This window comes from Ctenocephalides felis, unplaced genomic scaffold (assembly GCF_003426905.1).
Source record: "Ctenocephalides felis isolate EL2017-DRISC unplaced genomic scaffold, ASM342690v1 CF-g0.4_SCAFFOLD_00845, whole genome shotgun sequence".
NCBI lineage: Eukaryota > Metazoa > Arthropoda > Insecta > Siphonaptera > Pulicidae > Ctenocephalides > Ctenocephalides felis.
Window position 1 is genome coordinate 90,846,661 of NW_020536999.1, and position 26,099 is coordinate 90,872,759.

Genomic DNA, 26,099 nt, shown 5'->3' on the forward strand with positions numbered 1-26,099 from the left:
ATAGAGATCTGTCGTTGTACACGTACCGGCATCAACGTTGTATGCGTACCGATGTCAACAAGAAAATCGGCATAGATAAATAAACATTTTAAAGTTACATAGTAGTATAAATCTTGATTTAACTAAAAATGCCTAATTCAGAAGAATATTTTACCAGAAGAAAATAATGAAACAAATTAAACATTTGTGCCGTGTACTAAACGTAAGTTTATTGATAAGAAATTATTTCCATATTATTCGTAGTTTCTATAAATCTTTGAAGTTATTAAAATGGAAAATATTTTTCAGGCATGACAGATATTACAGCTGTTCAAAGAATGAGATTATATAGCTAGCAAAAAAGTGAAAAAAATATTAGCAGTCAATGAATGTATGTTAATTTTAATTACATGAAGTTCTTCAAACAGAATTACATGATGAGCTGATTTATTAATCAGCAATTACTTCATTTCTCTAATTAGAATTTTGTTTATTTCTAAATGCTAATTACAATGACAAACCGATCATGTCATATTTGAAGTATGACTTTAATTACATTATTGTTTTTAAATATTATACATATTTTTAATGCTATTATAAATATATAATTTATAATTTATAATTATATAAATGTGTATAATTGTTGACACTAATAAATGTGTGCATCACGAGTGTTACCATATTACTAATAAAAATTATTCAAAATTGTTATATGATTCATTTATTTTAATTTAAATGCCATCTTGTACAGTAGCAAATAAGTTTTAGTTTAATCGCATGTGAACCTTACGCGCGCTTTTTTTTTATTACTGAATGATGACACGCATCAAGTGCCGAAACGTTTAATAAAAATAAATTACTTTTCTATTTTAATCTTTTTTTTAATTCGACGATTGAGCTGCAAAATATTTCAAATATATACTTTTGTGATGTATTTTGTTCTTAGAAACAGAATAAGTGTTGTGCTTGATTAAAACAAAGAAAAAAAAATTAAATAAAAATAGAAAGGTCTAGTAAAGTAGCAAATTTGATACTTCTTTAATAAAAAAGATCAAAAATCAGTGAAAATTTATAAAATATCGGGAAGTATGTTAATTATAAAAGTTATACAAAAAGTGAAAGTAGAGGAAAAAACTTCTTGCCCCAGATAATATCAACAATTGGCCTTTGCACAAAGCACTTATTAGTTCCGTAATTTAAATATATATTTACTTAAATAATATTACGCATTTAGCACCTACAATTAAATTTAAAAAATATTTTGATGTATCTGTGTGATGATTAAAATAATATAATAAATTAAAACTATACACTAGATTGAATTTTTACATTTACACTTGCACGTTTTTTAATAATTTATAAATATATCTATCTATTACTATATATAAATATATATATATATATATATATATATATATATATATATATATATATATATATATATATATCTAATTACCTACAATCTAATGACAATCAATCATAATACTTTTTATAAAACCTTTTTTCATATCCCAGTCTATACCGAATTGAAATATCATAAAATATTGATAAAACCTTTGATCGATTATAAAATAAAAAATAAATTTACATAATTAGTTTACCTTGAGAATTGTTAAAATTTATGATGCAGTATTTTTTGTAGTTTGATTATTAAAAAGTAGACTTCAGTACTTGTATTTGAATGTCAATAATAATAAATTAAGTCACAAACCTTGTATTCACACCAAGAATAAAATTATCACAATCAACAGAATTACAGACAGAACTCCTATCGCTATCCACTGTCGTTTATCTAAAACAAGAAAAAAAATACATTAATATATCTTACATATAAAATTCTTCTGTAATATTATACTAAAAATTCTTTTGTAATCTTATATATAAAATTCTCCAGTAATGATGTATGTAAATATACTCTTCCTAAACGATTATTCGAATTTTGATAAATCTTTCTGAAATTTGTTAAGGAATTTTTTTAGGATATATGTGATTATAAAAATATATTAATATTGTAGAAATAAATGGAAAAAGTTGCAGAAAACATTATATCATTGTTTGATATTGAAAATATTTTGACAAATGTGAACTGTCATTTTCCCGAAATTGCAATTGAGTAAGAAAAATGTAATGCCTACATTATTATTGCAAAAAAGCAGCTGAGATGTACCAGAACTTGGAATAATAAAAAATACAGTAAATGTTTGACTGGAGAATATATAAATCAGTTTGACAAACAAATTTTTTTAACTTAAGCATGTCGAATTTTGCCTTACTTTACTAAATTATCTCACAATAAAAAATTACTTATTTAAAAAAATATTTAGAAGTTTCATTGCGTCAAAAATTCATTTGTTTGGCATCGGATATGGAATAATTATTAGTTAGTTGATCATAGATTGAATAGAGCACATATGAAGACTTTTTTTAATTTTTCAGTACCTAATTATGCGTATATAAAAACACATATAACCCTAAATTTCTACCCTCTTACCTCTTTATTAATTAATATTAGTTATGTTGTTCTTTTGCACAAGTTTAGTGTTTAATAATTTTATACATTTTTTGATTGAATTTTGATTAAAATATTTTGAGCTTATGAAAAAGCTCATGAAGTATTTCATCAAGGGTTGTCCAATACTTATTTTTTAATGCTTTGGATCAATTATCTTATTTTTAAAAAAAAATACATGTATGCAAGCCTAAATTTTCACATTCCTACCACACTTCCCATCTTCAATAATAATTTTTACCTGACCTGATTGCTGGTCAATTATCATCAGTTTGTGGACGCTTTTCACTGAAATTCTGTTCAGATTTATCGAAGTTAATGGCAAAGTTTTAAGGTAGATTATAAACAAATCATTAAGGCAGGCAGATTAATTATCAAACTAGATGGGTGTATGGCATCGTGCCTTAAGGCAAATTGCTGGAACTTTCTGTACCGTAACGAAATGTTCGAGGAATACTGAATGTTTTGAAATACATTATTATTAATATTGTAACATTGTCTAATATGTATTTATAAGAATTATATAAACTGAATTGCAAAGTTGAAATGATTTGTTCAAGGTATATTAGAAATTTAGTCAGAATTATAAATAAAATCTGAATTATTTTCGATACACAAAAAAATTTTTTTTGAAAAAAAAAATTGAAAAAAAAAGTTGAAACAAAATTTTTTTTTCCAAAAACAATTATTTTGTTAAGACAAGCAGAAAGTTCTTTGAATCATTTGAATCGGACGCTTAGTTCTCTCAAAAACTGCCATTTTTTGCACATTTAGCTCCGTATCTTCGAAATGGCTGGGCCTGCCTTTGCCAAAATCTGATCAACACTGATCGGATGCTCCGTTCTCTCAAAAACTCGATTTCTATTTTCTGCACTCTTTGCTCTTTATCTCCGTAACTGCTGGACCTGCCTTTGCCAAAAACTAATCAGCTCATCTCCCTTTCAATAGGAATCGAATGTTTTTCGAACCATTCAAATCGGTTGATCCGTGCGCCCGAAAACGTGACTGGAAATTTGTATCCATACATACATACACACACAAACACACACACACACATCCATTTTTTCTGAGGTATGCCAAAATGTTCAGAAACCTTCAAAACGTCGAGAAATGTAAAAATTTTCAATTTCGATTTTCGGCCCATTACAATAACTTACCCTACGGAAAGTTAATATATTACCAATTATTTGTACATATTGCAAAGTTTGTGCAAGTTGATTCAAGAAAAAATGACAACAAAAACTAATTTTTAACTTAATTGCCATCTCATACAATTATAAAAAAAGTCAATTTCGTTTTTTTTTCTAATGCATATATGAAAAACACATATAACCCTAAATTTACACCCTTTTACCACAAACCCGTATTTCGTAAAAACTATTATAGTAATCAGTACTTACATCAATTAAAGCTCATAAATCATTTCATCAAGAGTCCAAAAACCCTTTTTTAATACACTGGATCAATTTTCCTAATTTTTTTCTAAAAATGCATGCCTTCAACCCTAAACGTTCACATTGCTACGACACTTCCCAATTCCATTTAATAATTTTTAACCCTAGTCAACAAATTTTATTACTCACCATTTGATAAATGCATTGCAGTGGCTATTTTCTTCATCGTTGAATCTAATTTTGATTCGGTCCCTTCAATTTCATGTCCAAAGTCATCAAGCATTCTAAAATTCAAAAACAATATTACTATTACTATTTCTTCAACTTCAGCTTACCATTGTCCATTATCCTTACACTGCCTGTTCATCCAATTCAGCCCCAATCTGTCTCGACACAGTCTTTAAAGTTCCTATAGAATCCGACAGTACATCTAATTGTTCATCCTGACCTCTGATCATCCTTTGCTGTAAGGAGACATTTTCACCAACGATACTGTGAGAGGGGCTATCGAGAAAGCCACCGTTGCCATTTCGAGAGGCATAATGTCTAGGGCTCATGTCATCGATGTTGTTTTCTAGTTTTGAGTATTTTGTCGAACTGTGTCGAGGTTGCTGGGAACTTGAGTTGTTCATGATTATTGAGGTTGAGGAGTTTTCTAGATAAAGGAGAGAAATTGTATTAGAAATTTGAAACGGCTTGACTGATCTTTATGAAATTATATGATCATGTTCAGTGTGACTAAGAATAGGACAAGATCTTTTTCCAGGCCGCCCTTAAGATTTTTTGGGACATTTGTTTAGTTTCCAAATAAAACTTCTTTAGGCGCGACTAGGATGTAAATCCATACAAATGCAACGGAAGTGCGTTACGGCAGAGTCGAGTGCCAATGATTCGTCATTCGCTTTCAATGAAATCATTTCAATACGGGTCGATTGTGATTAGTCGTCGCGTATGTGAATAGAGATCTGTCGTTGTTTGCGTACCGGCATCAACGTTGAATGCATACTGATATCAACAAGGAAATCGGCATAGATAAATAAACATTTTAAAGTTACATCGTAGTACAAATCTTGATTTAATGAAAAATACCTGAATCAGAAGAATATTTTACCCTGTTCCTTGAAAATAATAAAACAAATTAAACATTTGTGCCGTGTACTAAAAGTAAGTTTATTGGTTAGAAATTATTTCTATATTATTCGTAGTTTCTATAAATTTTTGAAGTTATTAAAATGGAAAATATATTTTAGGCAAGACAGATATTACAGCTGTGAAGAAATGAGAAAAAGTAACAAAAATACAAGTAGTCAATGAATGTATGTTTTAATTACATGAAGTTCTTCAAACACAATTACATGATGAGTGAAGTTGCGAAAACAATATTTGTTCAGGCGTTGTTTAACATAATCCACTGTGTGAACAAATATTATAGAATTTATTAACCAGCAATTATTTACTTCATATCTCTAATGAAGGTTCATTTCTAAATGCTAATTACAATGACAAACCGATCATGTCATATTTGAAGAATGATTTTAATTACATTTTTGTTTTTAAATATTATACATATGTTTAACACTATTATAAATATATAATTTATAATTATATAAATGTGTATAATGGTTGACACTAATAAATGTGTGCATCATGAGTGTTACCATATTACTAATAAACATTATATATATACAGATGTCCTGAAGATGGAACGTACCCAGTTCCGAAACGTCGACAGTAAATAAATAAAGAAATGGTTTTTTAAAACAGAAAACTTTTGTTTTTTTATTACTTTTTGGATTATATATATATATATATATATATATATATATTCCTCTTACCTAATAAAGGTGTCCTACTGGATCGATTAAAACTCATTTTATCTTTCATCGATTTGACTTCATGTCGAGTGCTGTCTATGAAGTTCCTTCGACTGGATAATTCTCTATTGTCAATTTTAAACTTTGAAGGATTTTTCTCTACAATACTTATATATAACACATTAAGGAAAATAATAAGCAATACAATATATAATTGAAAATTTTTATGAACATAATTGGCGTATAAATAAATAAATAAATAATAAAATACTTCATAAAACATTAGCCAGTCATGACTTAATCAGTAAGAACATTAACTAACGCCAACTAGTCTTAATTTGTACATATTTAAAATATAAAAAGAAGTGGTTAACCACTGGGTTGTCCCTACAAAGATTAGGAGTGCAAATTAGCAAACACAGCTCAAAGAACAAGAAGTTCCGATCGCTTACAAAAAAAAAAAAACATCATAAAACATGCATTATACACAAAACACTTTAACTAGAGGTGTATGGCATCGTGCATTAAGACAAATTGCTGGAACTTCCCGTATCGTAACGAAATGTTCGAGAAATATTAAATGTTTTTAAATAGATTATTATAAATTACTATGACATTGTCTACCATTTATTTATAAGAATTATATAAACTGAATTGCAAAGTTGAAATTATTTGTTTAAAGTATATTAGAACTTTAGTCAGAATTAAAATTAAAATCTGAATTATTTTCGATATACAAAAAAAAATTTGTTTAAAAAAAAAAAATCCAAAAGCAATTATTTTGTTGAAACAAGCAGAAAGTTCTTAGATTCATTCAAAATGGACGCTTAGTTATCTCAAAAACTGCCATTTTTTGCATATTTAGCTCCGTATCTCCAAAACGGCTAGGCCTGTCTTTGGCAAAAACTAATTACCACTTCTCCCCATCATTACAAATTGAATGTTTTTTGGATCATTAAAATCAGATATTCCGTTCTCGCAAAAACACAATTTCTACTTTCTTCACTCTTTGCTACGTATCTCCGGAACGGCTGGACCTGCCTTTGCCAAAAACTAATCAGCACATCTCACTATCAATAGGAATAAAATGTTTTTTGAACCATTCAAATTGGTTGATTCGTGCGCCCGAAAAAGTGGACAAAAAAATTGTATCCACACATCCACACACACACTCATTTTTTCTGAAGTATGCAAAAATTTTCATTTTCGATTTTTGGACGATTACAATAACTTACCCTATCGCAAGTTAACCAGAGAAATCAACAAGCGCACTTTATATTATTTATATTACAAAATTATTTTTTCCAAAAGGATATTAATAGTGTCCTCAAGATCTTCAAGATCCCACTCGATACTTCTCAGGGCATTCCTCAGTTCAGTGGTGGTCCATTCTGCCTCAGCACTTCCGAGACTACTGGAAGCATCTCCCAACTCGAGCCAACGTAAATAAAGACCACGAGTCTTGTTTAGGGCTTTGAAGACTTCGCTGTGAATCAAATTTAGAGTCTCACTTGTAATCATTGTAATAGTAATAAAATCACTAAATTTTAAAAATTATAATTAAAAATTTGGTATATTTTGCTTTTTGGATAAATTAGTTTCACTGATAACATAATGGTTGTTTCAAAACATAATATATATATCATTATGACTTCAATAAACAGTTTGTTTTGCAAACAAATTTTTGCATTATCATTCTTAGACTGATAAGTAGTAGATAAATTTGATTAGTCTAATCTTTGGATATATATATATATATATATATATATATATATATATATATATATCAATCGTTATCAGAAAAGAACAAACTTTATCTATAATTACAAATATTAAATACATTAATTATACTAAAGCCAAATTATAAATCAGATTGTGAGAGCCTTAGAATTGACACCTGAAAGTTGTCTCAAAACCTACATGTATTGCGTACACCCGTACCATATGTAGGTTAGTTACTTCAGAAAAATATATATTGATAGTTTTTTAATAAAAAAAATCTCAAAAAATCGTTTTTTTTTTCGGCCTCTTATCTATATAAACCCCTGGGCGAATGAGACTTCGCTCTTTTAAAAGATAAGTAAAAAGATCAAGGTTCGAATGATAACATTCTAGATCCTCCCCCCACAAAGTAATGCCCAACGGCGGTTTCCGTGGGGATCAGAGGCAAGGGCAAAGTGGGTATTATTCTGTATTATACCCGGGTGGTATTGAGTCCGACATACCCAGACAAAAGACCAGTCTGGGATGCATAAAAAAATTTCCTTCGAAAAAAAAGAAACCCTTAAAGTAAGGTGCATGAATGTGTAAATAAACAGAATCAATAAAAATTAAGATTTAACAACTCTTTGCTCTTTTAAAAGATAAGTATAAAATCAAGATAAGAATGATAACATTCTAGATCCTCCCCCCACAAAGTAATGCGTAACGGCGGTTTCCGTGGGGACCAGAGGCAAGGGCAAAAGCGGAGGTTTTAGTCGGTATTATACCAGAGCGGTATTGAGTCCGACATACCCAGACAAAAGACCAGTCTGGGATGCATAAAGGCATTTCCTTCGCTATACCAAAAAAAGCAAGTTGTGTGAATGTGTAAATAATAAACTGAATCAATAAAAATTAATATTTAGCAACTATTCGCTCTTTTAAAAGATAAGTATAAAATCAAGATAAGAATGATAACATTCTAGATCCTCCCCCCACAAAGTAATGCCTAACGGCGGTTTCCGCGAGGACCAGAGGCAAGGGCAAAGCGGAGGTTTTAGTAGGTATTATACCCAGGTGGTATTGAGTCCGACATATCCAGACCAAAGACCAGCCTGGGATGCATAAATGCATTACCTTCATACAAAAAAAACGGATAAAGCAAGGTGCACGAATGTGTAAATAAACTGAATTAATAAAAATTAAGATTTAGCAATTATTCGCTTTTAAAAGAAAAGTATATAATCAATATAAGAATGATAACATTCTAGATCATTCCCCCACAAAGTAAAGCCTAACGGCGGTCTGCAGAGTGGTGTTTTGTCTAATGCCGACTAAAACCTCCGCTTTGGCTTTACTTTGTGGGGAGAGGATCTAGAATGCATCCCATAGCATGCATAAATGCATTTCCTTCGCTATATAAAAATATAAGAAACCATTAAAGCAAGGTGCATGAATGCGTAAATAATAAACTGAACCAATAAAAATTAAGATTTAGCAACTACTCGCTCTTTTAAAAGATAAGCATAAAATCAAGATAAGAATGATAACATTCTAGATCCTCCCCACACAAAGTAAAGCTATTCATTAGTTCTGTTCGTCAAAATGTTTACCTAAGACAATGCTTTCAATACATTTCCTATCATCTACAAAAAAGAGAACACTACTGACGAGCCTCGATTTAGAAAAGAGACTTTTGAAGTGCTATGTCTGGAGCATAGCTCAGTACGGATCAGAGACATGGACTCTGACAAATGCCAGCAAGAACTACTTGTAGATTTTACTTGGAGAAGATGGTAAGGTAACAAATGAGGAAGTGCTGGGAGAAAGAAGAAAGGTGGGATAAGAAAGAACTCTACTGATCACGATCCTGAAAAGAAAACTGTATCGGACTCATTCTGCAAAAGGAGTGCCTCCTACACGATGTCGTCAAAGGTAAAATAGAAAGACAAAAAAGGGTAAAAGAAGGTTAGAAAAGGATAAGTTAGAAGAAGTATGCAGAAAATTGATGATTTAAGAGAGAAGAGAAAATACAGGAAACTTTGTAATACATTAATAAATAAATTGTCCTCTGTGTGCCAATTAATAAAATCAAATTTATGAAAATCAGGAATCAAATTTGTTTTATACAAAAAATATTGGTTTTGCTCTCGTCTTCTACGAATACATATGTTTCTTGTAATAAAGTCTCCCGATAGATGTTTTGTAGTCTTCACTATACTGAAATGAAACTTGGTTTATACAAACAATATTGGTTTTGCTCTTCTATAAATTTGTTGGCTTTGTTGTAAATTCAATCGATAAATGTTTTGTAGTCTTCAAAATGTCTTCTAAATTTAACTCAATAAAAAAAGATACCAATATTTGCAATACATCTCTAAAACAATTAATGATTATTTGTTAGGTATTTAATCTGTATGATTTGTTAAGATATAATCTGTAATGAATATCTGTGTAAGCATTTAATTTAGTGTAAATAAATACTTACAATGATTCATATATTATTAAGTTTGTATTTGTAAGTCCTTCGAGAAATTAAATAAGATAAATTAATGAAAAAACAGTTGTCTTTCAACTAACCAAATTTAACAAACCAAGTTCTTTTATAAAAACAATATCTTTTTATCATTTCTTCCATAAAGTCATATGTCGCTTGTAAATTCACTTGATAAATGTTTTGTAGTGTTTATAATGTTTTTTTAACTTGTAAGTCCTTGAGGAGCTCCTTTGTGGACTATGTAACAAATTAATAAATAAACAGTCATCTATCAACTTAGCAAACCAAATTTATGGAAATAAGGTATAAAAATATGAAGTTCTTGTATACAAAACAATATTAATTTTGCTCTTTTCTTCTACAAATACATGTGTGGCTTGTTATAAAAGTCCTTCGGGAGCCCTTTTGTAGACTTTGTAACAAATTAATAAAGAAACAGTCATCTATCAACTTAACAAACCAAATTTATGGAAAGCAGGTATAAAAATATTGAGTTTTTGTATACAAACAATGTTGATTTTGCTCTTTTCTTCTAGGAATACAAGTGTGTCTTGTTATAAAAGTCCTTCGGGGAGCCCCTTTGTAAACTTTGTAACAAATTAATAAAGAAACAGTCATCTATCAACTTAACAAACCAAATTTATGGAAAGCAGGTATAAAAATATTAAGTTCTTGTATACAAAACAATATTAATTTTGCTCTTTTCTTCTACGAATACATGTGTGGCTTGTTATAAAAGTCCTTTAGGTGCCCCTTTGGAGATAAATAATAATTAATATCAAACTGTTTGTCTTAGTGTCAATTAATCAATTCAAATTTGCAAAAATCAAGAATAAAACTTTCTACAAACAATGATGGTTTTGCTCTTTTCTTCTACAAATACTAGTGTGGATTGTTATAAAAGTCCTTCGGGAGCCCCTTTGTAGATAAATAACAATTAATAAACAAACTGTCTGTCTTAGTGTCAATTAATCAAATCAAGTTTATGAAAAACAGGAATAAAACTTGTTTTATACAAACAGTATTGGTTTTGCTATTGTCTTCAACAAATACATACGTCGCTTGTTGTGAATTCAATCGTAGTCTTCATAATGTTTTGTAAATTAACTAAAAAAGATACCAAGATGTATTAATTAAATTTATATGACCATCTGCACAAGTTTTTGGTCCTCTTTCACACATTATTTGTACCATATTCAATTTAGTATCATTGTAATTGTTTTTCTAAGTCCTCCCGGAGCCCCTCGATAGACTACATAAGATGATGTAAGATAATACATAAACAAACACAGGTTTGTTGAAATTTTGAGCTTAAATGGAAATAAATATGTAAAAACATTCAAACATTCAAGTATTTATTAAAGGATTTTGCTGTATTTTAGATAATTTATAATAAATATGCTTACATAAGTCAAACACAACCATTTTACTCACAAACAACTTTCACATTGCAAATTTCTCCCAAGTCACAAAAACACATTATAAAACACATAATTTAGTAAATATTTTATCTAAACTACGAAATTATATCAAAAAAGTTTCTACTTACTCTTTAACTACAAAAAATGGATCTTCTAAAGACATGTCAAACAACAAAAGATCTTATTATGGGGCCCTCTGGTAGCCCTTTTTATGCATAAAATCATCGATAATCACTCTTAAAACATTCGTACATTTTATTAAACAATTAAAAACATTAAAAAATCAATTAATTTTGATTTTGTATTAATAGAATTATTGACAAACGTATCGAATATTTTATTCCAATAAATATGAGGGTTGCGTTAGGGATCTCTTGTCCTCTTCTGACATAAAGAAGGGATGATTCATTTTGGGCGCGGGATTTAAAATTTTAAATATTACAAATTATTAAAGCTATATAAATATGTTTGGAGTTGTTTTTACTATTGTACATACCTTAAATTTTATTGTTTGATTACAAAAACATGACAGGAATCTTTTTTGTTAACACTTTTGCACAAAAATATCACATATGTCACTAGAAATAATTAAATATTAATTAGAGTATTAAATACGTATAAAATTATGGTGATTGAATAAATAAAACTTTTTTGTTGTGAATTGCATTCTTTGCAACTATTTAGATTAGTAATTTAGATTAGATTGACATTTTGGATAATAATAAAGTATGTCAGTGACATTTGACAGTTGGGCAACATGGCTGCCAAACCAACTGTCATAATAATAATAATTTAATTTATAACATCACTTTAAATTTGAATTATTTATACTAGATTGGCAAATAATAATCATGTTTATTATTAAATTCACTCTGAATCATTTTATTTATAAGTCAGGTCATTTTTAACTGTCATAGCTTGTTGACAGTTTTCCAATATGGCGTCCGAACTATTTTCAACATTTGCTCAAAATTATATTTTATATTTAAAATCATTTTAAATTTAAAGAACTTAAACGGCATAATTATTAATCATGTTTTTTTTATAAAATTCACACTGAATCATTTTATTTACAAGGCAGGTCATTTTCAACTGTCAAAGTTTTTGACAGTTTTTCAATATGGCGTTCGAAGCATTTTTGAAATTTGGTTAAAATTATATTTTATATTTACAATCACTTTAAATTTGAAGTTCTTAAATTAGAATAGCAATTTTTATTCATGTTTAATAGAAAATTAACACTAAATCATTTAATTGATCACGCAGGTCTTTTTCAACGGTCAAAGTTTTTTGACAGTTTTCCAAAATGGCGTCTCAAACATTTTCAAAATTTGTTTAAAATTAAATTTTATATTCAAAATCACTTTAAATTTGAAGCATTTTTATTAGTATAGCAATTATTATTTATGTTTGATGAAAAAAATACACTAATTCCTTTTATTTATAAGGCATGTCATTTTCAACTGTCAACGTTTTTTCATAGTTTTCCAAAATGGCGTCCAAAACAGTTTTTAAAGTTTAGGTAAAATTATAATATTTTATATTTAAAATCACTTTAAATTTAAATTACTTCTATTGGAATAGCAAACTCTTATCATGTTTATTAGAAAAATTACACTAAATCATTTCATTTACAAGTCAGATCATTTTTATCTGCCAAAGTTTTATACAGTTTTTAATATGGCGTCCGAGGCATTTTCAAAATTTGTTTAAATTGCAATATTTGGTACTTGAAATCACTTTAAATTAAAGTACCTATATTATTATAGCAAATACTAATTCTGCTTATTAAAAAATTTAGACTACATCATTTTATTATTTATTCTTCTGCTAACGCGTTTTAACAGTTTTTCAATATAGCGTCAAAAACATTTTCAAAATGTGTTTAAAATTATATTTTCTATTTAAAACCACATAAAATTTGAAGTACATATTTCAAAATAGCAATTATTGATCATGTTTAATAGAAAATGTACAGTAAATTATTTTAATTATGAAGCAGGTTATTTTCAACTCTAAGTTTTGTGACAGATTTCTAATATGCCGTCCAAAGCACTTTCAAAATTTGGTTAAAATTATAATATTTTATATTTAAAATCACTAGATTGAAAGTACTTAAATTATAACAGCAAATACTAACATTTTAATATAAAATTTTAAATATTTATAATAACTAAATGAATAACAAATATAAAATAATAATCAAAATAAAACATTTCACAATTATATGTAACACAACGACTATTTAACAATATATTTTATACAATGTTTATATAAGTATAAGTATAAAAAATTATTTATGCAATATACATATACTGTATATTTTTAAAGCTATATCATCATCAAATTTTATATATCAACTAATACTGATAACTTCCTTTACCATTAATTAAGAAAAATTATGGTAAAGAAATAGTTTAAAAAATATAAAATACATTAAACTTTACTTACTTTTGTTTATAAAAAACATAATGCTGTATAATGAAGAAAATATCAAATATCACTGAAAACAAACCGAGACCAAACTTGGTTGGATCACCGAAGATCGAAATCCAATCATCTAGATAAAAATATAATAATAATTATATATATATATATATATATATATATATATATATATATTAATAATTACCAAAATTGTAGGCGTTTAATATCATCTGCAGCATGCTCAAAACACCACCAGCAATGTCCAGAAAAATGTTTCCAATGCTCCAACCAATTGTGCTTTTGCGTTCATAATTCATATAAGCCTTGAACATATTAAAAGAAATATTAATTAAAAATTAACTACTTGAAATAACTCTAAAATAATTATAACAAAAAGCATAATGTATTAATCTACTGATATACTATTCGTAATTCGGTTAGAAAAATAATGAGCAATAGTTTAAGAGTGATATATATTAAATTTTGTATCATCTGCCAAACATATACTGTATCTTATATTATTTTAATTTTTGGCATATCTCAGCTGCTTTTTGGCAATAATAATGTAGACATTACATTTGTTTTGTATATTATATTCCAATATTATCTAGGCTCATAATTTCAGCTGAATTCAAATTTCAAGTGAACTGACATTTCTAGCAGATGACAGTTCAAATGTTTTGAATGTAAAACAATGGTAAGTGGTTTTTTATAATTTTTGCCATTTATTTCTACAATATTACTACAGTTTTATCGTTCATTAAATCTTACAAATTTCCTTTGACAAACTCTAAAAAGAATTATGAAAATCCGAATAACCATTTGGGAGTAATAAAAAATCTTGGTACGACACCCAAAAAAATTTACACAAAATTTGTACACATTATTAAAATCTCTATAAAATATCTGATAATTTGATGTCAATACAAGAAAAATGTTTTTTGAATTATTAGAATCTGACGCTCCGTTCTCTTAAAACCTGAGTTAACGTTTTAGCGGTATCTTCGGATCGGCTAAACCTGCCTTCGGCAAAAACTAATCAGCACGTCTCCTTAACAATACAAATCGAATATTTTTTGAATTATTCAAAACGATTGATCGGTAGTTCCGAAATCTTCGAAGAAAATTTGTATACGCGTAAAAAATAATTTTAGTTTATTTATTAATTTTACATTATTACCTGTGGTATGTATTTGATAATAGTTGTTCCCAATTTAATATAACTGCAATGGTATAAAAAGTCCAAAGGTAAAATCAAGTCGACTGTCATAAGACACCAACTTGCTGAGAACTCGAAGAAGCATGCTGCCAATATTAGTCGGCCAACTGATGATACCCTTTGGTCACCACGCTAAAAAAAGATATATGTATGTAATATAAGTTCTTTTTTTAAATAAATTAATTTATTTAGAATTTGTTCAGGATGATCCTAATTAAACACAATAACTTTAAATAAATATCTTTTATCTCTATTTATAAACAACTAGCAAATCGGGCGAACTCCGTTTCACCACCAGATGGTTTCATTTTATGTAACATTTCGTTTGTTGATTATAATATGAAGAAAATAATTGCCTGCTGTTGAAATTGAATAAAAATTTGCACAATACACGTGATTGATTTGATGGTTTACAATTGAAATGATAGGAAACGAATAACTTATTTTTTTACTTTGTTGCACAATTTCACAGTGAACACAATGCCGGTTTGTCACATGAAATTAACTGAGCAGATAACAATGAGTAGCTGTCAAACAAATGAGTAGCAGTCAAACAAAAAATATTAGTTTGTAATACATGCTAAGTATCAGAGATGACGCCGTATGTAAAAAAAGAAAAGTCCGAGACCTTTCCAACGAATGCAAAATCGTTGAAATCGTCAGGAAGGAAAACCCGACTTATTTTTATATAATTGATAAACTCTTAAATATTAAATAATCAACTAATTAATAAATAAATAAATTAATAAATTACAACATAAATTTCATATTTACCTCATATATGAAACATTGTACAGCTGTAATAACAGTTGCAATAAATGCATGAACCGAGAAGACCACATCATTGATTTGGACAGGATTCAGGCTACGAGGATATCTGGCAATGTATTGTTTCTATAAAATAATAAATGTTAAAAATCATTAAAATAATCAGTACAGATTATGTTCGATAAAGTAAAATTTAAAAAATATTGTGCAATGATTAGTAAAAAATCCAAAAAAAATATATATTTCTTGAGCTATATTGAAAAAAAAAACTAAATTGAAAATTTCAATATAGGCGCCCCCTAAGACGTGCACTCGCATTTTTCGCAAGCGTCGCATTCAAGGTAGGACCGGCCCTGATTATTACTTAATTTCATATTTTAAGTGAATTAATTTGTCAAATCCTCTTTATAAGTGTATCATTCAATCTGCCATACATATACTGTATCTTATATTATTTTAATTTCTGGCACATCTCAGCTGCTTTTTGGCAATAATAATGTAGACATTTCATTTTTCTTATTCATAATCATGAATTTATTATACATATTATCAAATTGTCTAGGCTCATAAGTAAATTAAAATTTTTAGCAGATGACAGTTTTCATTATTGTTTTCAATGCCAAACAATGTCTCAAATATTTTCTATGTTAAACAATGACATGTAGTTTTTTACATTTATTTCTATTTATTTTTACAATCTAACTATATATTTCTATAATTCAAAAAATTCTATAAAAATCTCTTAACAAACTTCAGAAAATTTATCAAAATCTGAATAATCGTTTAGGAGGAGTATCCTTTCATACATCATTACAGAAGAATTTTATATATATTTAGTAATTGTTTTTACCTTAAATTTCTACATAACAAATATTTATTATTATTTATTACCTGCACGGTAGGAAAGGCGTACAGTCCAACATTAAACAAGGCATACATGGCAAATCCAACGACACTAAGGGTCACGAAATCGAAATTGAGACCCACGACGCTTTTACGTCTCCAATTGGTCACAATCTGCGGGTAGAAGGATATCGACCAGGCCAGGAAGTATAACCAGCCTACAGCAGTCGACAGGGTGTCGACCCAGTAGGCGCGCTGGACAACGGCTCGGAGGAAGGATCGGCCACGGGTCGAACTGAAAGAAAAAAAATTATAATTGAACCACTTTTCGTAGGCCTATCATTTTTTAAAAGATTTGATTATATTATCAACTCTTTCACCATGCGAAGTTTGATCAAAAATCTGGACAAGTACACCTAAGGTTATCCTGAGTGAGTCTTTTGCAGAAGCTGGTAAAGTGCTACTTTTAGGATGTCGTGGCTCTGTACGGATCAGAAACGTGGATTCTGAAGAAGGTGGCCAATAACAAAGTCAACTGTGAACATATACACAGGACATGTATACCAACGTAACAAAGATGACTCTATTACCATGCAAAGTTTCATCAAAATCTTGGAAAGTAAACCTAAGGTTATCCTTGTGAGTCTTTTGCAGAAGCTGATAAAGTGATACTTTTAGGGTGTCGTAGCTCTGTAAAGATCAGAAACGTGGACTCTGAAGAAGGTGGCCGATAAAAAAGTCAGCTGTGAACATATACACAGGACATGTGTACCAACGTGTAAAAAGTGTAAAGTTTCTCCGCGGTTTTAAAATAATGTCTCACCTTTCCCACAATCTCTGGCTTATAGCACGAATATTTCTAAACTAAAACTGGCCAAATCGGTTCAGCCGTTTTCGAACAAAGATAAATCTATTACCATTCATCAAAATCTTGGACAAGTAAACCTGAGGTTATCCTTGTTTGTCTTTTGCAGAAGCTGGTGAAGTGCAACTTTTAGTGTCTCACGGTTCTTCACGGATCAGAAACGTGGATTCTAAAGAAAGTGGCTGATAAAAGCACTTATCGTGTCGGTTGAAACTAACTCAAGGCTTCTCCATACATTTTGGCTTAGGTTTGGCGTCCGTGGCGTGCGTTGCATGTAGTTTTTTTAAGTATGGATATATTTTTATTCTTAAACACTTATCTAATAGATTTGTCAAGAATTTTCAAATAACTCAACAGCAACCTGATCCGTATATACGATGCTGGTCAGATAATCATCATCATAAAGCCTGATTGCTTTCCTGAACAATTCTTTCAATTACATTATTTTAATTTTCATTTTTTTACCTGTTTTCATTATTAAAATCGCTAACATTGTATGTAACAAATGTTAGACCAGGACTTAATCCCATAGCTTCGATTTTAAATTTTTCAGAATTTTCAGGAGCCACTGCTTTTGGATAAATATGTAGAACATTTTTATGGTCTGCTTCCAGGATCACGTATAAGGTGTCGTTTACATGATCCCTTAAAAATAAAATAATAATAATATAATTATATAATAAATATATATTATAAACGATTATAAATTATTTACCCAAATATTAAATAAAATTCTTTGATTTCTCCAACGAGAAGATTTATGTCCCGAGGAGAAATTTGCAGCAATTCTTTACTTGAATTACCAAAACCTGCAAAATAATAAAAATTCAAAATAATATATATAATACTAGCTGACCCGGCAAACGTTGGTTTCCTGCCTTTGCCAAAAACTAATCACCACTTCTCCCCATCATTACGAATGGAATGTTTTTTGAATCATTCAAATCTCGATTAAAAACTCGATTTCTATTTTCTGTACTTTTTGCTTTGTAACTCCAAAACGGCTGGACCTGCCTTTGCCAAAAACTAATCAGCACATCTCCCTATCAATAGGAATCAAATGTTTTTTGAACCACTCAAATCGGTTGATCCGTGCGCCCGAAAACGTTGATTAAAAATCGTATCCATACATTTACATTCATTTTTTTAAGCCAAAATGTTCAGAAACCTCTGAAACGTGAAGAAATGCAAAAATTTTCATTCTGCAATTTTCGGCACATTACTTACTTTACGAAAAGTTAAAAAAAAGAGTGCGCGTAAGGTTCACACGCGATTGAAGTAAAACTTATTTGCTACTGTACAAGATGGCATTTAAGTGAAATTGAATACATCATATAACAATTTTGAATAATGTTTATTAGTGATATGGTAACACTCGTGATGCACACATTTATTAGTGTCAACCATTAATTATACACATTTACATAATAATAAATTATAAATTATATATTTATAATAGCATTAAAAATATGTATATTTAAAAGCAATAATGCAATTGAAGCCATACTTCAATAAGACATGATCGGTTTGTCATTGTAATATGGATTTAGAAATAAACTTCATTAGAGAAATGAATAATTTCTGATTAATATATTCTATAATATTTGTTTACACAGTGGATTAAGTTAAAACAACACCTAAACAAATATTGTTTTCGCAACTGCACTCATCATGTAATAATTGTGTTTGAAGAACTTCATGTAATTAAAATTAACATACATTCATTGACTGCTTGTATATTTTTACTTTTTCGCTAGCGATATAATTTCATTCTTTTTACAGCTGTAATATCTGTCATGCCTAAAAAATATCTTCCATTTTAATAACTTCAAAGATTTATAGAAACTACGAATAATATATAAATAATTTCTAATCAATAAACTTACGTTTAGTACACGGCACAAATGTTTAATTTGTTTTATTATTTTCAAGAAACGGGGTATAATATTCTTCTGATTCAGGCATTTTTCATTAAATCAAGATTTGTACTACGATGTAACTATAAAATGCTTATTTATCTATGCCGTTTTTTTGTTGATATCGGTACGCATACAACGTTAATGCCTGTCCGTAAAAAACGACAGATTTCTATTCACATACACGACTACTAATCACAATCGACCCGTATTGAAATGATTTCATCGAGAGCGAATGACGTACAGTTCTGGCGTAACGCATTTCCGTTGCATTTGTACGGAAAGAAAGAATTGTATTTGTATATATATATTATATATTTGTATAATTTGTATTTGTATTTGTTATTAGGTTAAAAAAATAATCACCCCTTATAATGTTGATTAAAAAAGTTATACTTATAATATTTATCAGAACAATAGTCAGTTTTTAATAAATAAATAAAAAAACTTACCAAAATAAAATACTAAGCACACTAAAACTTGTTGCAACTTCATTTTTTTAAAAAAATATTTTTTTATAAATATATAAATTTTTATAAAAATATAATAATATATATAAATAAATTATATATATATATTTAAGCACAATTTATAAATTATTTATAACAACTATATTGTTAACTGTAATTTCCAAACGACAAAATAAAACTAAACGTCCAATTAAAATTATTGCAATAAAGCGAAACTCATAAAATATTTCAAAACAATTTCGACGTCGAAAGAATTTCGCTTTGTTTATAAAGTAGTAAAAGAATAAATAATAACAATTATAAAAAAGTCAACAATAAGAAACGTTGTTTGTTAGAAACAAAAGGCGTAGATATACTTCTTTGGATGGGAAATTTATGTTTTCGCCAGAAAATTCTATTTGCTAATTTTATCGTTTTTCGACGTTTCAGGTCGTTCTGAATCGTTTGGCATCGGAATTTGAACTAGTGGTGCATGATATCGTGCCTTCAGGCAAATTGCTGAAACTTTCCGTACCGAAAATTAAAATTTTTAAAAACTTTGGAAAAAATGAGATTTTTGATTTTTTTATTTTTGACTTCATTTTTTGGAAAAATAACATATTTGAAAAAATGTGACTTTTTTGGAAAATTTGAATTTTTTTATACTTTAATTTTTTTTTAAAAATCTTGAAATATTTTGAAAAAATGTAACTTTTTTCAAGTCATTCTGAATCGTTTGGCATCACAATTGGAACTAGTGGTCCACGGCATCGTGCCTTAAGGCAAATTGCTGAAACTTACGGTACCGAAAAATAAAACTCTTTAAAAAACCTTTAAAAAAAATAAGATTTTTCAGAATTTTGACTTCATTTTTTGGAAAAATGTAAACTTTGAAAAAATTGGACTTTTTTGAAAAATTTGAATTTTTTTTTATATTTCGTTTTTTTTATACTTTGATTTTTTTTGAAAATTTTGAACTTTTTTTTAAAAATAATCGTACTGCGTGGCTGTTTTAGAGAAGAAATATCGAAGCGCATAAGTGCCGCGAAAAGTGAAATTTTTGAAAAAAAATTACTTTTTTGAAAAATTTGAATTTTTTTTATACTTTTTTTTCAAAAATTTGAACTTTTTTCAAAGCAATCGTGATGCGTTGCTGTTTTAGAGTAGAAATATCGAAGCACGTAAGTGAATATTTTGAAAAAACTTGATTTTTTTGAAAAAATTGATTTTTCGAATTTCGATTTTTTTTTTTGAAAATTTTGAAATTCTTTTCAAAGCAATCGTACTACATGGCCGTTTTAGAGAAGAAATATCAAAGCGCGTAAGCGCCGCAAAAAGTAAAATTTTTGAAAAAAAAAATGACTTTTTTGAAAAATTTGATTTTTCGATTTTTTTTTTTGAAAATTTTGAAATTTTTTTCAAAGCAATCGTGCTGCGTGTCTGTTATAGAGCAGAAATATCGAAGCGCGAAAGCGCCGCTCCAAGTAATATTTTTGAAAAAAATTGACTTTTTTGAAAAATATGATTTTTTTTATACTTTGAATTTTTTTTTTAAATTTTGAACTTTTTTTCAAAGCAATAGTTAAACTATAATCAGTAGCTCCCAACGGAACACCACAGAACGTGCATATTATAACTTCGTATTCATTTTAACTCGCGCCGCACAGTACTGCCTTTCATTTACTTAATACCGAAATTTTTCAGAATATTATATATATATATATATATATATATATATTTATATATTAGTTAGATACCCATTTTTTGGAGTCTCGTATCCTTTACAGGGTAGAGACCAATAATCATATCAGTACATATTGTCTTAGGGCATGAAAAAACATAAATTATAGGTCTAGGCCTTGTATTTGTCAGATCATTAAAATAAAAATGACGGCTAAATATCAAATAGTAAAGTTTGAACTTGTACTGGAAACTTTAAAGAGGGAGGGGTATATCTTACATTGAGTAATTTAAAATTCATGTTTAATGAAGTTTTACTTCAAAAATTTTATATTGTGTTTTTATGACATATGGGGTATCGTTAAAAAGGTCTTTTTGAATAGCATACGAATACAAAAATAACATTTTGAATTTCGTTTATTTTTTCAAATAATTTCCAATAGTTACTTCTAACACTATAATTAGGCTGTTTTAGAGTAGAAATATCCAAGCGCGTAAGCGTCGCATCGCAGTCTAACGGATAAATATTGATACGGAACCCATAGGAATATAAACAAAATTTGTTATTATTAAAATATTTATATAATATCTGACAATTTGATGTGCATATGTCTAATGATCATTTTTGACCCCTGAATGATATTTTTTTTTACTTTTTTTTATTGGATCTCCAAAAACGCTAGACCTGCTTTCGCAAAAACTTAAACAGTACTTCATTTTGTCAATACAAATCAAATATTTTTTAATTTACTCAAAACGGACGCTCCGTTCTCTCAAAAACTGAATTGCCATCTCTGGCTCTTTTTGCCCCGTATCTTCAAAACTGCTAGACTCGCCTTTGCCAAAAACTGATCAGCACATCTCTTTATCAATATGAATCGAATGTTTTTTAACTTCCCGTAGGGCAAGTTATAGTAATCGCAAAAAAATCGAAAATGAAAATTTTTATATATCTTTACGTTTCAGAGGTTTCTGAATATTTTGGCATACCTTAGAAAAAATGGATGTATGTGTGTGTGTGTGTGTGTGTGTGTGTGTGTGTGCGTGTGTGTATGTATGTGCGGATACAAATTTTCGTCGACGATTTCGGAAACACCGATCAACCGATTTGAATAATTCAAAAAACATTCGATTCGTATCGATAAGGAGACGTGCTGATTAGTTTTTGGCGTAGTCAGGTCTAGCCGTTCCGAAGATACGGGGCAAAAAGTGCCGAAAACGGTAACTCAGTTTTTAAGAGAACGGAGCGTCCGATTTTAATAATTCAAAAAACATTTTACTTGTATTGACAAGGTGAAGAACCGATCAAATTTTCATAAAGGCAGGTCTAGCGGTTTCGGAGATCTAATGAAAAAAGTAAAAAAAAAATGCCATTTGGCGGTCAAAAATGATCATTAGACATATGCACATCAAATTATCAGATATTTTATAGAGATTTTAACAATAAGTATAATTTTGGTTTACATTCCTATGGGTTCCGTACCAATGTTTACGCGTTAGACGTCGACGCGGCGCTTACGCGGTTTGACATTTCGTCTTAATGCAGTTAAAGCAGTACGATTGCTTTGAAAAAAAGTTTAGATCTTTCAAAATATGTCAAAATAAAGAAAACATTTTTTTTTCAATTTTTTGTTTAATTGTTTGTCAAAAATCTTATTTTTTCGAAGTAATTTTTTTTCAAAAATGTTAATCGTTTTTAAAAAAATAATAATTTTTGGTACGGGAAGTTCCAGCAATTTGCCTTAAGGCACGATGCTTTAATTGCCCTAAGACAGGATTCCACTTACAGCTAGTTGAATTATTCAAATCGGTTGATCCATGTTCCCGAAATCGTCGACAAAAATTTGTATCCGCACACACACACACACATTTTTTGCAATTACTATGACTTACCTCATGGTGTGTATGTCCTAGGATTTCTTGGTGTTCGAAAACCGGTTTTAAGAACATCTCAGCTACTTTTTGGCAATAATTATGTAGACATTTCATTTTTCTTATTCATAATCATGATTTTGTTCTATACATATTCTAATATTGTCTAGGCTCATAAGTAAATTGAAATTTTTGGCACATGACGATTTTCATTTGTTTTCAATGCCAAACAATGTCTCAAATATTTCAATCTCAAACAATGGCATGTCGTTTTTTGCTATTTTTTCCATCTATTTCTACTATATTACTATATTTCACATACATCCTGAAAAAATCCCTTAATAAACTTCAGAAAGATTTATTCAAGTCTGAATAATCGTTCAGGAGGAGTATATTTACATACATAATTACAGAAGAATTTTATATATAAGATATATATATATATATATATATATATATATACATATATATATATACTTATTTATTTATTTATTTATTTATTTATTTACAATAAAACTCCAATTTATTTACAATTTTTAATATATTTCACTGATAAATAGTAGTAATAGCAATTTAAAGTTTTGTTTTAGTAAGTTAATGTATAAAATTAACTGTAATTACCCAAGTGTTATATCTACAAGAGTCCTAGAAGCTCCTTTTCTTCACAAAACTTCACTACAATAGTTTGCAATATTTACAGAAAACATGCATGGGTTAACATAACCCACAAATGTACTTTTAGCATTATAATTTTCACCATATATATATATATATATATATATATATATATATATTTATTTATAAATCTACCTCCCCATGTATCTGAACGTGCTCCAACAAATCAGCATTACTATCGAAAGCCTCGTTACAAATCCCACATTTAAACATCTTCTCTTTATGAGTCTTTTTATGCTGCATAAACCACGTCACAGTCTTAAACTCCCTCCCGCAAACATCACACTTATACAGGTACTTCTGTTTATGACTAAAACTATGAGCCCTCAACTCATCCCTGTCAGCAAAGGCCTGATCACACTTCGAGCACGCAAAAGGCTTCTCCCCTGTATGCTTCCTAGAATGGGTAACAAGTTCCCGAGTAGTGGCAAAGCCTTCATTGCAAAATGTGCAGTTATGGGCGAACACACCGAGGTGTGCTAGCATGTGGTTTTTGGCAGCTCCTTCAAACCTGAATCTCTCGTTGCAGACGGTGCATCTGTAAGATTGCCTTACGGGGGATTTTGCATCTATGTGGACTCGGGCGTGGGCTATGGCAAATTTCTCGTGCTTGAATTTTTGGGAGCACATCGTGCATTTGAAAAATGAATTGTGGGGGTAGTAAATGACTGGTTGGTTGGTGTCTGGAGTTGTTTGGGGGAGGTTTTTGCATGGCTTTGAAGGCTCCGGAGGACAGGATCTTGTATGGTGCTCGATTTCGTGGAAAAAATTTGTTGTGAAGGAACATCTTAAGCACTTGAATTCTTGATAGGCTTGATAGGCACTACTTGAAGGAGGTTCTTGTTTAATTTCTTCTTCTATATCAATTTCTGGGTAAAGTGCGGAAGGATCTAAATCATTTTCTTCAATTTCATAAACTATTTCTTCCTTGACGTAAACGTTTTCCAACTTTACATCGGGAAGAATGTATTCGCCAATATTTTCATTCATATTTACTCACAGGTGTTAAATATTGCAATATTTAATTAGGCACATACATATTTATTATTATTATGTTTTATTAACTTAATAAAACAAAGAAAATAACACATTTCTCCATCGAAATGAAATTTATTTCAAAACATTTATTTGACAGCAAATTCAAGATGGCGGACATGGCGTAGGCAGACATTTTTTATTTACAAATAAATATAAATAATTAAATTAAACAATGTAATTATTTTTATTTATTATTAAATTAGGTGTAAGTGACATTTTGCCTTGAGGCAAGTTACATAAACATGTGTAAATAATCGACTTAATTAATAAGTATTTGGATTAGGACATACACGGTGTATGTCCTAAGGTCAATACCAGTGGTTCCAAACTTTAATAAATTTTTAACTTCAGGCAGGATAAGTGATATAAAAATTAACTAGTGGGGCGCATGGCATCGTGCCTTAAGGCAAATTGCTAGAACTTCCCGTACCGTAACGAAATGTTCGAGGAATTTTGAATGTATAATAGATTATTATAAATAAATATTGTAACATTGTCTAATATTTATAAGAATTATATAAACTTAATTGCAAAGTTGAAATTATTTTTTTAAAGTATATTAGAACTATAGTCAGAATTAAAAATAAAATCTGAATTATTTTCGACATACAAAAAAATTTTTTTTGAAAAAAAAAGTTGAAACAAATTTTTTTTTCTAAAATCAATTATTTTGTTAAAAAAAGCAGAAAGTTCTTTGAATCATGTAAATCGGACGCTTGGTTCTCTCAAAAACTGCCATTTTTCACACATTTAGCTCCGTATCTTCGAAATGGATGGGCCTGCCTTTGCTAAAAACTAATAAACACTTCTCCCAATCATTACTAATTGAATGTTTTTTAGATCATTCAAATGGGATGCTCCGTTCTCTCAAAAATTCGATTTCTATTTTCTGCACTCTTTGCTCTTTATCTGCGTAACTGCTGGACCTACCTACGCCAAACACTGATCAGCACATCTCCCTATCAATAGGAATCGAATGTTTTTTGAACCATTCAAATCGGTTGATCCGTGCGCCCGAAAACGTGACTTGAA

General features: G+C 29.0%; 3 protein-coding genes across 3 annotated transcripts; all 3 read right to left on the reverse strand.

The window, feature by feature from the left end:
• Positions 1–1,641: 1,641 nt before the first annotated feature.
• LOC113363480 (syntaxin-6-like) lies at positions 1,642–11,602 on the reverse strand. Its single transcript, XM_026605981.1, has 6 exons — positions 11,444–11,602; positions 7,018–7,182; positions 5,718–5,869; positions 4,237–4,537; positions 4,072–4,166; positions 1,642–1,771 (listed from the first exon to the last, which is right to left on the reverse strand). The coding sequence occupies exons 1-6, from the start codon at positions 11,476–11,478 to the stop codon at positions 1,698–1,700; spliced, it is 822 nt and encodes a 273-aa protein (XP_026461766.1). The 5' UTR covers positions 11,479–11,602; the 3' UTR covers positions 1,642–1,697.
• A 2,160-nt stretch (positions 11,603–13,762) lies between these two features.
• Positions 13,763–23,380, reverse strand: LOC113362993 (cystinosin homolog). The gene is made up of 7 exons (XM_026605485.1): positions 23,376–23,380; positions 17,903–18,082; positions 16,621–16,867; positions 15,736–15,855; positions 14,923–15,093; positions 13,948–14,065; positions 13,763–13,875 (listed from the first exon to the last, which is right to left on the reverse strand). The coding sequence occupies exons 1-7, from the start codon at positions 23,378–23,380 to the stop codon at positions 13,763–13,765; spliced, it is 954 nt and encodes a 317-aa protein (XP_026461270.1).
• A 772-nt stretch (positions 23,381–24,152) lies between these two features.
• LOC113362994 (zinc finger protein 525-like) lies at positions 24,153–25,019 on the reverse strand. Its single transcript, XM_026605486.1, has one exon. The coding sequence runs from the start codon at positions 25,017–25,019 to the stop codon at positions 24,153–24,155; it is 867 nt and encodes a 288-aa protein (XP_026461271.1).
• Between the last annotated feature and the right edge of the window lie 1,080 nt (positions 25,020–26,099).

Excerpts from the sequence above, each read along its gene's own strand:
- LOC113363480 (XM_026605981.1), bottom strand. The coding sequence starts at position 11,478 with ATGTCTTTAGAAGATCCATTTTTTGTAGTTAAAGA. Across the intron at positions 7,183-11,443 it reads CCATTTTTTGTAGTTAAAGA|CGAAGTCTTCAAAGCCCTAA; the intron begins GTAAGTAGAAAC and ends TTTGATTCACAG. Across the intron at positions 1,772-4,071 it reads TGCAATGCATTTATCAAATG|ATAAACGACAGTGGATAGCG; the intron begins GTGAGTAATAAA and ends TTCTTGTTTTAG.
- LOC113362993 (XM_026605485.1), bottom strand. Across the intron at positions 15,094-15,735 it reads TACAATGTTTCATATATGAG|CGTGGTGACCAAAGGGTATC; the intron begins GTAAATATGAAA and ends ATCTTTTTTTAG. Across the intron at positions 14,066-14,922 it reads TTATCAAATACATACCACAG|GCTTATATGAATTATGAACG; the intron begins GTAATAATGTAA and ends AATATGTTCAAG.
- LOC113362994 (XM_026605486.1), bottom strand. The coding sequence starts at position 25,019 with ATGAATGAAAATATTGGCGAATACATTCTTCCCGATGTAAAGTTGGAA.